We start from the raw sequence: 12983 nt of genomic DNA on the forward strand, positions 1-12983 counted from the left end.
AAACCTAACATTGAAACAACATACTTTTTGACAACGTTTATTCAATGTCGGATCCTGACGTAGAATTTTGGTCATTTCCCGACCAATATTCTACAATACGAACCCAACATTGAAACAACATGCTTTTTGATGACGTTTATTCAATGTCGGATCCTGACATAGAATTTTGGTCATTTTCTAACTAATATTCTACAACACAAATACAACGTTGAAACAACATGCGTTTTGCCAACGTTTAATCAATGTCAGGTTGTGACGTTGATTTAACATTGAATTTTGGTCATTTCCCGACCAATATTCCACAATACGAACCTAACATTGAAACAACATGCTTTTTGACAACGTTTATTCAATGTCGGATCCTGACGTAGAATTATGGTCATTTCCCGACCAATATTCCACAATACAAACCCAACATTGAAACAACATGCTTTTTGGCGACGTTTAATCAATGTCAGGTTGTGACGTTGATTTCACCATTGAAATTTGGTCATTTCCCGACCAATATTCTACGACACAAACCTAACATTGAAACAACATACTTTTTGACGATGTTTATTCAATGTCGGATACTGACGTTGAATTTTGGTCATTTCCCGACCAATAATCAACGACACAAATACAACGTTGAAACAACATGCTTTTCGACGACGTTTAATCAATGTCAGGTTGTGACGTTGATTTAACATTGAATTTTGGTCATTTCCCGACCAATATTCCACAATACGAACCTAACATTGAAACAACATGCTTTTTGACGACGTTTATTCAATGTCGGATCCTGACGTAGATTTTTGGTCATTCCCCGACCAATAATCAACGTTGAAACAACATGCTTTTTGACGACATTTAATCAACGTCGGGGTTCTGACGTTGATTTGGCATTGAAGTTTGGTCATTTTCTGACCGATATTCTGCAACTCAAATACAACGTTAAAACAAAATGCTTTTTGACGATGTTTATTCAATGTCGGATACTGACGTTGAATTTTGCTAATTTCCCGACCAATAATCAACGACACAAATACAACGTTGAAACAACATGCTTTTCGACGACGTTTAATCAATGTCAGGTTGTGACGTTGATTTAACATTGAATTTTGGTCATTTCCCGACCAATATTCCACAATACGAACCCAACATTGAAACAACATGCTTTTTGACTATGTTTTTTCAATGTTGGATCCTGACGTAGATTTTTGGTCATTCCCCGACCAATAATCAACGTTGAAACAACATGCTTTTTGACGACATTTAATCAACGTCGGGGTTCTGACGTTGATTTGACATTGAAGTTTGATTCATTTTCTGACCGATATTCTGCAACTCAAATACAACGTTGAAACAAAATGCTTTTTGACGACGTTTATTCAATGTCGGATACTGACGTTGAATTTTGGTAATTTCCCGACCAATAACCAACGACACAAATACAACATGCTTTTCGACGACGTTTAATCAATGTCAGGTTGTGACGTTGATTTAACATTGAATTTTGGTCATTTCCCGACCAATATTCCACAATACGAACCTAACATTGAAACAACATGCTTTTTGACGACGTTTATTCAATGTCGGATCCTGACGTGGATTTTTGGTCATTCCCCGACCAATAATCAACGTTGAAACAACATGCTTTTTGACGACATTTAATCAACGTCGGGGTTCTGACGTTGATTTGATATTGAAGTTTGGTCATTTTCTGACCAATATTCTGCAACTCAAATACAACGTTGAAACAAAATGCTTTTTGACGACGTTTATTCAATGTCGGATACTGACGTTGAATTTTGGTAATTTCCCGACCAATAATCAACGACACAAATACAACGTTGAAACAACATGCTTTTTGACGACGTTTAATCAATGTCAGGTTGTGACGTTGACTTGACCATTGAGATTTGGTCATTTCCCAACCAATATTCCACAATACGAACCCAACATTGAGACAACATGCTTTTTGACGACGTTTATTCAATGTTGGATCCTGACGTAGATTTTTGGTCATTCCCCGACCAATAATCAACGTTGAAACAACATGCTTTTTGACGACATTTAATCAACGTCGGGGTTCTGACGTTGATTTGACATTGAAGTTTGGTCATTTTCTGACCAATATTCTGCAACTCAAATACAACGTTGAAACAAAATGCTTTTTGACGACGTTTATTCAATGTCGGATACTGACGTTGAATTTTGGTAATTTCCCGACCAATAATCAACGACACAAATACAACGTTGAAACAACATGCTTTTCGACGACGTTTAATCAATGTCAGGTTGTGACGTTGACTTGACCATTGAAATTTGGTCATTTCCCGACCAATATTCTACGACACAAACCTAACATTGAAACAACATGCTTTTTGACGACGTTGATTCGATGTCAGATCCTGACGTTGAATTTTGGTAATTTCCCGACCAACAATCAACGACACAAATACAACGTTGAAACTACATGCTTTTCGACGACGTTTAATCAATGTCAGGTTCTGACGTTGATTTGACATTGAAGTTTGGTCATTTTCTGACCGATATTCTGCAACTCGAATACAACGTTAAAACAAAATACTTTTTGACGACGTTTATTCAATGTCGGATACTGACGTTGAATTTTGGTAATTTCCCGACCAACAATCAACGACACAAATACAACGTTGAAACAACATGCTTTTTGACTACGTTTAATCAATGTTAGATTGTGACGTAGATTTTTGGTCATCCCCCGACCAATAATCAACGTTGAAACAACATGCTTTTTGACGACATTTCATCAACGTCGGGGTTCTGACGTTGATTTGACATTGAAGTTTGGTCATTTTCTGACCGATATTCTGCAACTCAAATACAACGTTGAAACGACATGCTTTTTGACGACGTTGATTTGACGTTTGACGTCATTTTGGTCATTTCCCAACTAATATTCCACGGTACAAATACAACGTTGAAACAACATGCTTTATGACGACGTTCAATCAATGTCAGGTTCTGACGTTGATTTGACCATTGAATTTTGGTCATTTTCTAACCAGTATTCTACAACACAAATACAACGTTGAAACAACGTGCTTTTTCACGACGTTGATTTGACGTTTGATGCTTTTGACCATTGAATTTTGGTCATTTTCCAACAACGTGGATCCAACGTTCGACATCAACGTTGTCTCAATGTACAAATACAACTATTTTTCCCTGTTGTTTCAAAGTCCGTTCTAAAGGACACGTACGCATAATCAATGTTGTATCAATGCCTTGTGCCTGCTGGTGCGCCTTATGTTCCGAGAAAAAAAAAAAGAAAAAAAAAAAGAATATTCCATCAATTGATCGGCGCTGTCTTTTAAGAATGTTACAGTCTGCAATTGCTCAGTTACCAAAATCATTTTTTGTGTGCCTAAAAGAAGAGATCCAGTCAAACGGAGTTTAGCTCCGGCGTGGCGATCACGCGGTCTTCTTGCGTAGCACAAAGTAAATGATGGTGGAGATGAAGGTGAGGGCGAAGGAGATCCACGCCAGGATGTAGCAGTGGCCGTAGGAACCCACGCTCTCGTCCAGGTGGAATTGGTCGGTGTAGATGGAGGCGGCGATCATGATGCACAGGCCTGGGAAACAGACGCACGTTAGAAAGTGGCGGGAGAAGACGGTCGGCTCTGAGGGACGGCGTCCGACTCACAGGCCAGGGCTTGGAAAACGCCGGAGATGGTGAAGCGCTCTCCCTTTTTCAAGGTGAAGAGCTGTGCGGCGAACACGAAGATGCCCAGGATGGAGAAGATGCAGGCCAGCACTGAGGTGGCTTGCACCGCCTGGAGGTAGTCTGCAGGGGGAGCCAGAGAGCACAATATGTAAAACACTGGTCGTTGCTACACCGGCCTTGGCCAATGTTTGACTCGGGCTTGGATGGAAAACAAAGTTGGAGGTGAGATCATTCGGCAGGAAGGGACTTGCAGGCACGTTTGGGAGAACACTTCATTGTTGCGGTGGGAGGAAAGGTGTGTGCGTACTAGAGATGCGCGGTTTGCGGACACAACCGCGGAGTCCGCGGATCGGGCGGATGAAATTTAAAAAAATAAGATTTTATCCGGGCGCGGGTCGGGTCGGGAGGATTAATTAGATTTTTTTTTTTTTTTTTTTTTTTTTTTTTGCGGGTGGCAGTTAAACCAATTGGGAAATATATATACATAGTTAAATGTTGTTACCCACATACGAAAAACGAGCAGGCACCTGCTGCATATGCCACAACAGAAGGGAAAAAAAAGAAAGAGATGGACACTTTTACGGAGCGGAGAAGGGACGCCTCGCCGGGGTCCGAGACCGAGGCCCCTTCCCCCGAGAGGGCCCCACCGGGAGCCTTAGCTGAGGCGATCCGCGAGAAGGGCCCGACGCACGTCCAGGGTCACCACCGCGCCCACCGCACCGACACCCCGCCTCGTCCGCCTTCGCCGCGGCCGGCGTCACGCGCAGCAGGTAAGCAGCTTACCTGCCCGCCACCCCCGTGGCCGGGGGCTCGTAACATGGGTCACTCCGCGCGCTCCGCCCGCGCAGCTTACCTGCCCGCCACCCCTGTTGCCGGGGGCGCGTAACAGGGGTCACTCCGCGCGCAGTGCGCTCACGAAAGGGGTGGGGGGCTCACCCTGGTTGATATAGAGAGCAGGACGGTGGCCATGGAAGTCGGAACCCGCTAAGGAGTGTGTAACAACCCACCTGCCGAATCAACTAGCCCTGAAAATGGATGGCGCTGGAGCGTGGGCCCATACCTGGCCGTCGCCGGCAGCGAGACGCGCTTGGAGGTGCGCTCAGCGCGGCTCCCATATGATTGCGCACTGGTGTGCGTCTGGGTCGTGACAGCGTGGCACGCGCAAGTCTGTACTGCATTGGATCAGTCTCCTTTCTTTAACAGGCAAAAGCTTTATAACCTCACCATACCTGCCAACTTTTAAATCATTAAAACCTAGTAGCCAGGGTCCAAGGGCCGCAGGCCCCGGTAGGTCCAGGACAAAGTCCTGGTGGAGGGTTCAGGGCTTCGCCCCCCGACGCAAAAATGATTATTAGCATTCAGACAGGTTAAAATGTTGCTAAAACCATCACTTTTCTATCAGTCGCAGTGACTTTTCAAAACAAAAATATTACAGCAAAAATCATATGGGTTGATTGACATGTTTATTCTGTAAGCTAACTTCAATAGTTTGAAATTATTTTGACAGTTAATGCCAGTTATCCTGTCAACCTTTCACAAGACTTCAATTTGTTAATTGAAAGTATAAATAGTATAAACACTTTTAACAGTATGTCGTGCTGTGAAATACAGCCGACAGGATTGCGCACCAAACACGAAGCAAGGCCAAAGCGCACGCATGGTGCAGGAGAACAAAGGACTTCTTTCATTTAAGGTTTGTGATAAACCATCAAACTCATTCGTTAAAAGGACTCTATAGTAATATAAAGCGAACTTTTCTGGATATTATCATGCAAGAAAAGTTTATTTTTGGGATCGCGATCACCGCGTAATGAATTTTAAAGGTTGCATTACAAACATTTAACTGTTCCATGTGATCAGCCAGTGCGATTGGAAGTCCATGCTCAATTATTGCCTCCGTAAATAAAACTTCGGCATTTATCACATCCAAAGAATCTGTTTGGGCGACGAAAAACGTTGAAAGTTTTCCACTTGTATCGCTAGCAACGGCATTAGACTTGTGTTTTTTTGTCCCAACGTGGTCTTTTACATCGCTAATTCGTCCGTGTCCGATCGAAAAATCTTGTCTGCACAAGGTGCAATTCGCGTAGTTTTTACCCTTTTTTTTTTTTTAATTAATATTAGATATATAACAACGGGCGGATGGCGGGCGGGTGCAGTTCTGATCAAACGTTACATCGGGTGGATGGCGGGTGGTTGACGACTTTCTGACGCGGTTGCGGATTAAATAAATTGCCTATCCGCGCATCTCTAGTGCGTACATACAGGTCCCCCCGCAGCCTGCTCTGTGCAACATGTGTGTGTGTGTGTGTGTGTTCTTGTATTTCTACCCTTCTTGAGACATCAACAAGGAAAAGTGTCGTCCATATGAGAACCGAGGAACAAGTGATGACATAAATCATGGTCCCAATTAGGGATGATGTTCGAAATCGGTCCTCCCGATCCCATGAACTCAAATCCCTTTTTGAGAACCGGTTCCCGTTATCGAGGCCACTATAGTAAAGAGAAAGAGTTGGTTCTTTTTTTTGAATCCCTGGGAACGAATGCCTTCCCACGTACAGGAAATGCCCTGTGGGACCTGCAATGTTATGCCCATTTGATTGTCGACTCTTACTGACACCTTGTGGCGAGATGAAAATACTACGCGTCATTAGTCTGGCCACTTCCGGGTTGAGACGATTGAGAAGTAGACAAGTTGTGGTAGCTCTTACAAGCCTTGGAAAAGATAAGTCTGTAAGTAAACCGTTTAACTTGTTTATGTAACTTATGTAATAGGTGGGCTCTCCTATTTCTGGGGCTGAGGTTGCTGAGGTAGTTAAAAAGCTCCTCGGTGGCAAGGCCCCGGGGGTGGATGAGATCCGCCCGGAGTTCCTTAAGGCTCTGGATGCTGTGGGGCTGTCTTGGTTGACAAGACTCTGCAGCATCGCGTGGACATCGGGGGCGGTACCACTGGATTGGCAGACCGGGGTGGTGGTTCCTCTCTTTAAGAAGGGGAACCGGAGGGTGTGTTCCAACTATCGTGGGATCACACTCCTCAGCCTTCCCGGTAAGGTTTATTCAGGTGTACTGGAGAGGAGGCTACGCCGGATAGTCGAACCTCGGATTCAGGAGGAACAGTGTGGTTTTCGTCCTGGTCGTGGAACTGTGGGCCAGCTCTATACTCTCGGCAGGGTCCTTGAGGGTGCATGGGAGTTTGCCCAACCAGTCTACATGTGTTTTGTGGACTTGGAGAAGGCATTCGACCGTGTCCCTCGGGAAGTCCTGTGGGGAGTGCTCAGAGAGTATGGGGTATCGGACTGTTTGATTGTGGCAGTCCGCTCCCTGTATGATCAGTGCCAGAGCTTGGTCCGCATTGCCGGTAGTAAGTCGGACACGTTTCCGGTGAGGGTTGGACTCCGCCAAGGCTGCCCTTTGTCACCGATTCTGTTCATAACTTTTATGGACAGAATTTCTAGGCGCAGTCAAGGCGTTGAGGGGATCTGGTTTGGTGGCTGCAGGATTAGGTCTCTGCTTTTTGCAGATGATGTGGTCCTGATGGCTTCATCTGGCCAGGATCTTCAGCTCTCACTGGATCGGTTCACAGCTGAGTGTGAAGCGACTGGGATGAGAATCAGCACCTCCAAGTCCGAGTCCATGGTTCTCGCCCGGAAAAGGGTGGAGTGCCATCTCCGGGTTGGGGAGGAGATCTTGCCCCAAGTGGAGGAGTTCAAGTACCTCGGAGTCTTGTTCACGAGTGAGGGAAGAGTGAATCGTGAGATCGACAGGCGGATCGGTGCTGCGTCTTCAGTAATGCGGACGCTGTATCGGTCCGTTGTGGTGAAGAAGGAGCTGAGCCGGAAGGCAAAGCTCTCAATTTACCGGTCGATCTACGTTCCCATCCTCACCTATGGTCATGAGCTTTGGGTCATGACCGAAAGGACAAGATCACGGGTACAAGCGGCCGAAATGAGTTTCCTCCGCCGGGTGGCGGGGCTCTCCCTTAGAGATAGGGTGAGAAGCTCTGTCATCCGGGGGGAGCTCAAAGTAAAGCCGCTGCTCCTCCACATGGAGAGGAGCCAGATGAGGTGGTTCGGGCATCTGGTCAGGATGCCACCCGAACGCCTCCCTAGGGAGGTGTTTAGGGCACGTCCGACCGGTAGGAGGCCGCGGGGAAGACCCAGGACACGTTGGGAAGACTATGTCTCCCGGCTGGCCTGGGAACGCCTCGGGGTCCCCCGGGAGGAGCTGGATGAAGTGGCCGGGGGAGAGGGAAGTCTGGGCTTCCCTGCTTAGGCTGCTGCCCCCGCGACCCGACCTCGGATAAGCGGAAGAAGATGGATGGATGGATGTAACTCAATATTAAGGTGGAAAGTGGTTAAGTTTGATACTAAGATGTTTATTGAAAAACGATTTTTGTGCACTGTTTCAATGGATGTTTTGAGGACTTAAAAATGGCTGTCACTCCTGTATTTCCACCATCGAAATAGTTTCAACACTCGGAAGTATTTGTTTGATGATAGTACTGTATATTTGTGTGAAGCTAATATTTACATATTGTGTATTACATTTCAGTACGTTAATTGAATCACATAGCTTATACATTTGTCATTGTGTGTATTTCAGTTTAAAAAAAATAAAAAATAACAGTCCAGTGCAAGACAAAAGGAAAAGACAAAGCAAGATCAACAACAATAAAGAGCCTAAATGGATTAATCTGCTTTGGATTGTTTGTTAGCTGTATAAGCTCAACACGTATAGTGAGGGCAGAACAGGCAATATGCAATTATTGCCAGGCTTCTCTCTCATGTAAGGGGGAAGAATTGTTGATTGATGACTGTGGTGTTCTTAGTGTCATAGTGTGTGTAGTTAGTATGTTCCAATAGCAGCAGGAGTGCACTTTTTGGAGAGCTGTATTATTTTCAGTTTTGTGCCTAAGGGACTGATTTTATTTAACACTATATTATTATTTATACACCTATAGTGATCACAGAGACAGGTTGTTTTTGTGTTACTGTATATATTTGTTTTTCTGAAAAATCCCACTTAATATACAACAGTCAATATATATATATATTTTTTTTTTATGGGGGTAACAGTCAATATTTATTTATTTATTTTATTTTGTTTTTTCTTATAAAATAAAAGTGAGCTTCTGTTAAACCAAATATTGTGTTTTTTTCCATATACAACAACCTATCTGGATTCGATAAGAGAATCAATAAGGAATCGGTTCGATAAGAGGATTTGATAATGGGCTCAAACTCGATAATTTCTTATCAAACATCATCCGTAGTCCCAAAACAGAAAACCATTGCATCTATTAGAGAATGTCTCATTCACACCCCTGCTGGGTGGGATTTTTTTTTAACTGAGTGTGTGTCGGTTTTAAAAGTGCTCCCTCTCTGGTCAACATATGAAATAACAAGTGTGTGTAAGAAATTGAAATGCGCCCCCTTTGGCCAAAATACATTTAAAAAAAAATTAAAATATATGTATATAGAGACATACTGTAATAATGTGAAGTAAATGATGAAGATTAAAAAACAATTACAAACAAAAAATAAAAACATTTACTAAAAGCAGTCTTTTTCTCACAATGTGTCGACTTTTTTTCCCATAAAATTTGGAACAATTTCTCATATTCTTTCTGTTTCTGTAATATTGCAATATTTTCTAGTAAAATTATTACTTTTTTTATGTAAAATTATTACTTTTTAATGCAAAATGGTGACATTTGTCATATACTGTTTGAGTGACATATTTTGAGTAAAATTAGGACTTATGTCATAGTTTGGAGAGTAAAATTCCGATTATTATTATAATATAGCCAAAAATGTTAAGTTTTCTTATAAAATCGTGACTTTTGTCGAGTAAAATGTTGACTCTTTTCATAAAATTGCCAAAATGTTAAGCTTTTCCTGTAAAAGTGCGACTGTTATTGAGTAAAATTCCAACTTTTATCATAATATTGCAGAAATGTTCAGTTTTTCCAGTCAAATTTTGAATTGCGTTGCGTAAAATGACGGCTTTTATTATAACGCTGTCAAAATTCTGAGTTTTTCTTGTGAAATTCCCACTCATTTTTCACAACAAGCTTTTTTACTCTCTGGTCAACATATGAAATAACAAGTGTGTGTAAGAAATTGAAATGCGCCCCCTTTGGCCAAAATACTTTTTTTTTTTAATTAAAATATATGTATATAGAGACATACTGTAATAATGTGAAGTAAATGATGAAGATTAAAAACCAATTACGAACAAAAAATAAAAACATTTACTAAAAGCAGTCTTTTTCTCACAATGTGTCGACTTTTTTCCCACAAAATTTGGAACAATTTCTCGTATTCTTTCTGTTTCTGTAATATTGCAATATTTTCTAGTAAAATTATGACTTTTTTTATGTAAAATTATTACTTTTTAATGCAAAATGGTGACATTTGTCATATACTGTTTGAGTGACATATTTTGAGTAAAATGAGGACTTATGTCATAGTTTGGAGAGTAAAATTCAGATTATTATTATAATATAGCCAAAAATTTTAAGTTTTCTTATAAAATTGTGACTTTTGTCGAGTAAAATGTTGACTCTTTTCATAAAATTGCCAAAATGTTAAGCTTTTCCTGTAAAAGTGCGACTGTTATTGAGTAAAATTCCAACTTTTATCATAATATTGCAGAAATGTTCCGTTTTTCCTGTCAAATTTTGACTTGCGTTGCGTAAAATGACGGCTTTTATTATAATACTGTCAAAATTCTGAGTTTTTCTTGTGAAATTCCCACTCATTTTTCACAACAAGCTTTTTTACTCTCTGGTCAACATATGAAATAACAAGTGTGTGTAAGAAATTGAAATGCGCCCCCTTTGGCCAAAATAAATGTAAAAAAAAATTAAAATATATGTATATAGAGACATACTGTAATAATGTGAAGTAAATGATGAAGATTAAAAACAAAAAATAAAAACATTTACTAAAAGCAGTCTTTTTCTCACAATGTGTCGACTTTTTTCCCACAAAATTTGGAACAATTTCTCATATTCTTTCTGTTTCTGTAATATTGCAATATTTTCTAGTAAAATTATGACTTTTTTTATGTAAAATTATTACTTTTTAATGCAAAATGGTGACATTTGTCATATACTGTTTGAGTGACATATTTTGAGTAAAATTAGGACTTATGTCATAGTTTAGAGAGTAAAATTCCGATTATTATTATAATATAGCCAAAAATGTTAAGTTTTCTTATAAAATTGTGACTTTTGTCGAGTAAAATGTTGACTCTTTTCATAAAATTGCCAAAATGTTAGCTTTTCCTGTAAAAGTGCGACTGTTGAGTAAAATTCCAACTTTTATCATAATATTGCAGAAATGTTCCATTTTTCCTGTCAAATTTTGACTTGCGTTGCGTAAAATGACGACTTTTATTATAACACTGTCAAAATTCGCAGTTTTTCTTGTGAAATTCCCACTCATTTTTCACAACAAGCTTTTTTACTCTCTGGTCAACATATGAAATAACAAGTGTGTGTAAGAAATTGAAATGCGCCCCCTTTGGCCAAAATAAATGTAAAAAAAAATTAAAATATATGTATATAGAGACATACTGTAATAATGTGAAGTAAATGATGAAGATTAAAAACCAATTACAAACAAAAAATAAAAACATTTACTAAAAGCAGTCTTTTTCTCACAATGTGTCGACTTTTTTCCCCACAAAATTTGGAACAATTTCTCATATTCTTTCTGTTTCTGTAATATTGCAATATTTTCTAGTAAAATTATGACTTTTTTTATGTAAAATTATTACTTTTTAATGCAAAATGGTGACATTTGAGTGACATATTTTGAGTAAAATGAGGACTTATGTCATAGTTTGGAGAGTACAATTCCGATTATTATTATAATATAGCCAAAAATGTTAAGTTTTCTTATAAAATTGTGACTTTTGTCGAGTAAAATGTTGACTCTTTTCATAAAATTGCCAAAATGTTAAGCTTTTCCTGTAAAAGTGCGACTGTTATTGAGTAAAATTCCAACTTTTATCATAATATTGCAGAAATGTTCCGTTTTTTTCCTGTCAAATTTTGACTTGCGTTGCGTAAAATGGCGACTTTTATTATAACACTGTCAAAATTCTAAGTTTTTCTTGTGAAATTCCCACTCATTTTTCACAACAAGCTTTTTTACTCTCTGGTCAACATATGAAATAACAAGTGTGTGTAAGAAATTGAAATGCGCCCCCTTTGGCCAAAATAAATGTAAAAACAATTAAAATATATGTATATAGAGACATACTGTAATAATGTGAAGTAAATGATGAAGATTAAAAACCAATTACAAACAAAAAATAAAAACATTTACTAAAAGCAGTCTTTTTCTCACAATGTGTCGACTTTTTCCCCATAAAATTTGGAACAATTTCTCATATTCTTTCTGTTTCTGTAATATTGCAATATTTTCTAGTAAAATTATTACTTTTTTTTATGTAAAATTATTACTTTTTAATGCAAAATGGTGACATTTGTCATATACTATTTGAGTGACATATTTTGAGTAAAATGAGGACTTATGTCATAGTTTGGAGAGTAAAATTCCGATTATTATTCTAATATAGCCAAAAATGTTAAGTTTTCTTATAAAATTGTGACTTTTGTCGAGTAAAATGTTGACTCTTTTCATAAAACTGCCAAAATGTTAAGCTTTTCCTGTAAAAGTGCGACTGTTATTGAGTAAAATTCCAACTTTTATCATAATATTGCAGAAATGTTCCATTTTTCCTGTCCAATTTTGACTTGCGTTGCGTAAAATGACGACTTTTATTATAACACTGTCAAAATTCTAAGTTTTTCTTGTGAAATTCCCACTCATTTTTCACAACAAGCTTTTTTACTCTCTGGTCAACATATGAAATAACAAGTGTGTGTAAGAAATTGAAATGCGCCCCCTTTGGCCAAAATACCTTTAAAAAAAATTAAAATATATGTATATTGAGACATACTGTAATAATGTGAAGTAAATGATGAAGATTAAAAAACAATTACAAACAAAAAATAAAAACATTTACTAAAAGCAGTCTTTTTCTCACAATGTGTCGACTTTTTTACCACAAAATTTGGAACAATTTCTCATATTCTTTCTGTTTCTGTAATATTGCAATATTTTCTAGTAAAATTGTTACTTTTTTTAATGTAAAATTATTACTTTTTAATGCAAAATGGTGACATTTGTCATATACTGTTTGAGTGACATATTTTGAGTAAAATTAGGACTTATGTCATAGTTTAGAGAGTAAAATTCCGATTATTATTATAATA

At 39.1% G+C, this 12983-nt stretch overlaps 1 protein-coding gene across 1 annotated transcript in view; it reads right to left on the reverse strand.

Annotated features, from left to right (window-relative positions):
* Positions 1 to 229: 229 nt before the first annotated feature.
* Positions 230 to 12983, reverse strand: part of LOC133615322 (epithelial membrane protein 2-like) — a 42527-nt gene continuing 29773 nt past the window's right edge. Inside the window, exons 4-5 of the mRNA XM_061973837.2 lie at positions 3671 to 3811; positions 230 to 3599 (exon numbers count right to left, since the gene is read on the reverse strand). Of these exons, the coding sequence (XP_061829821.1) occupies positions 3439 to 3599; positions 3671 to 3811 (302 nt within the window). The 3' untranslated portion in view covers positions 230 to 3438. The remainder of the gene's footprint in view (positions 3600 to 3670; positions 3812 to 12983) is intronic.

Source organism: Nerophis lumbriciformis, linkage group LG22, assembly GCF_033978685.3.
Source record: "Nerophis lumbriciformis linkage group LG22, RoL_Nlum_v2.1, whole genome shotgun sequence".
Lineage (NCBI taxonomy): Eukaryota > Metazoa > Chordata > Actinopteri > Syngnathiformes > Syngnathidae > Nerophis > Nerophis lumbriciformis.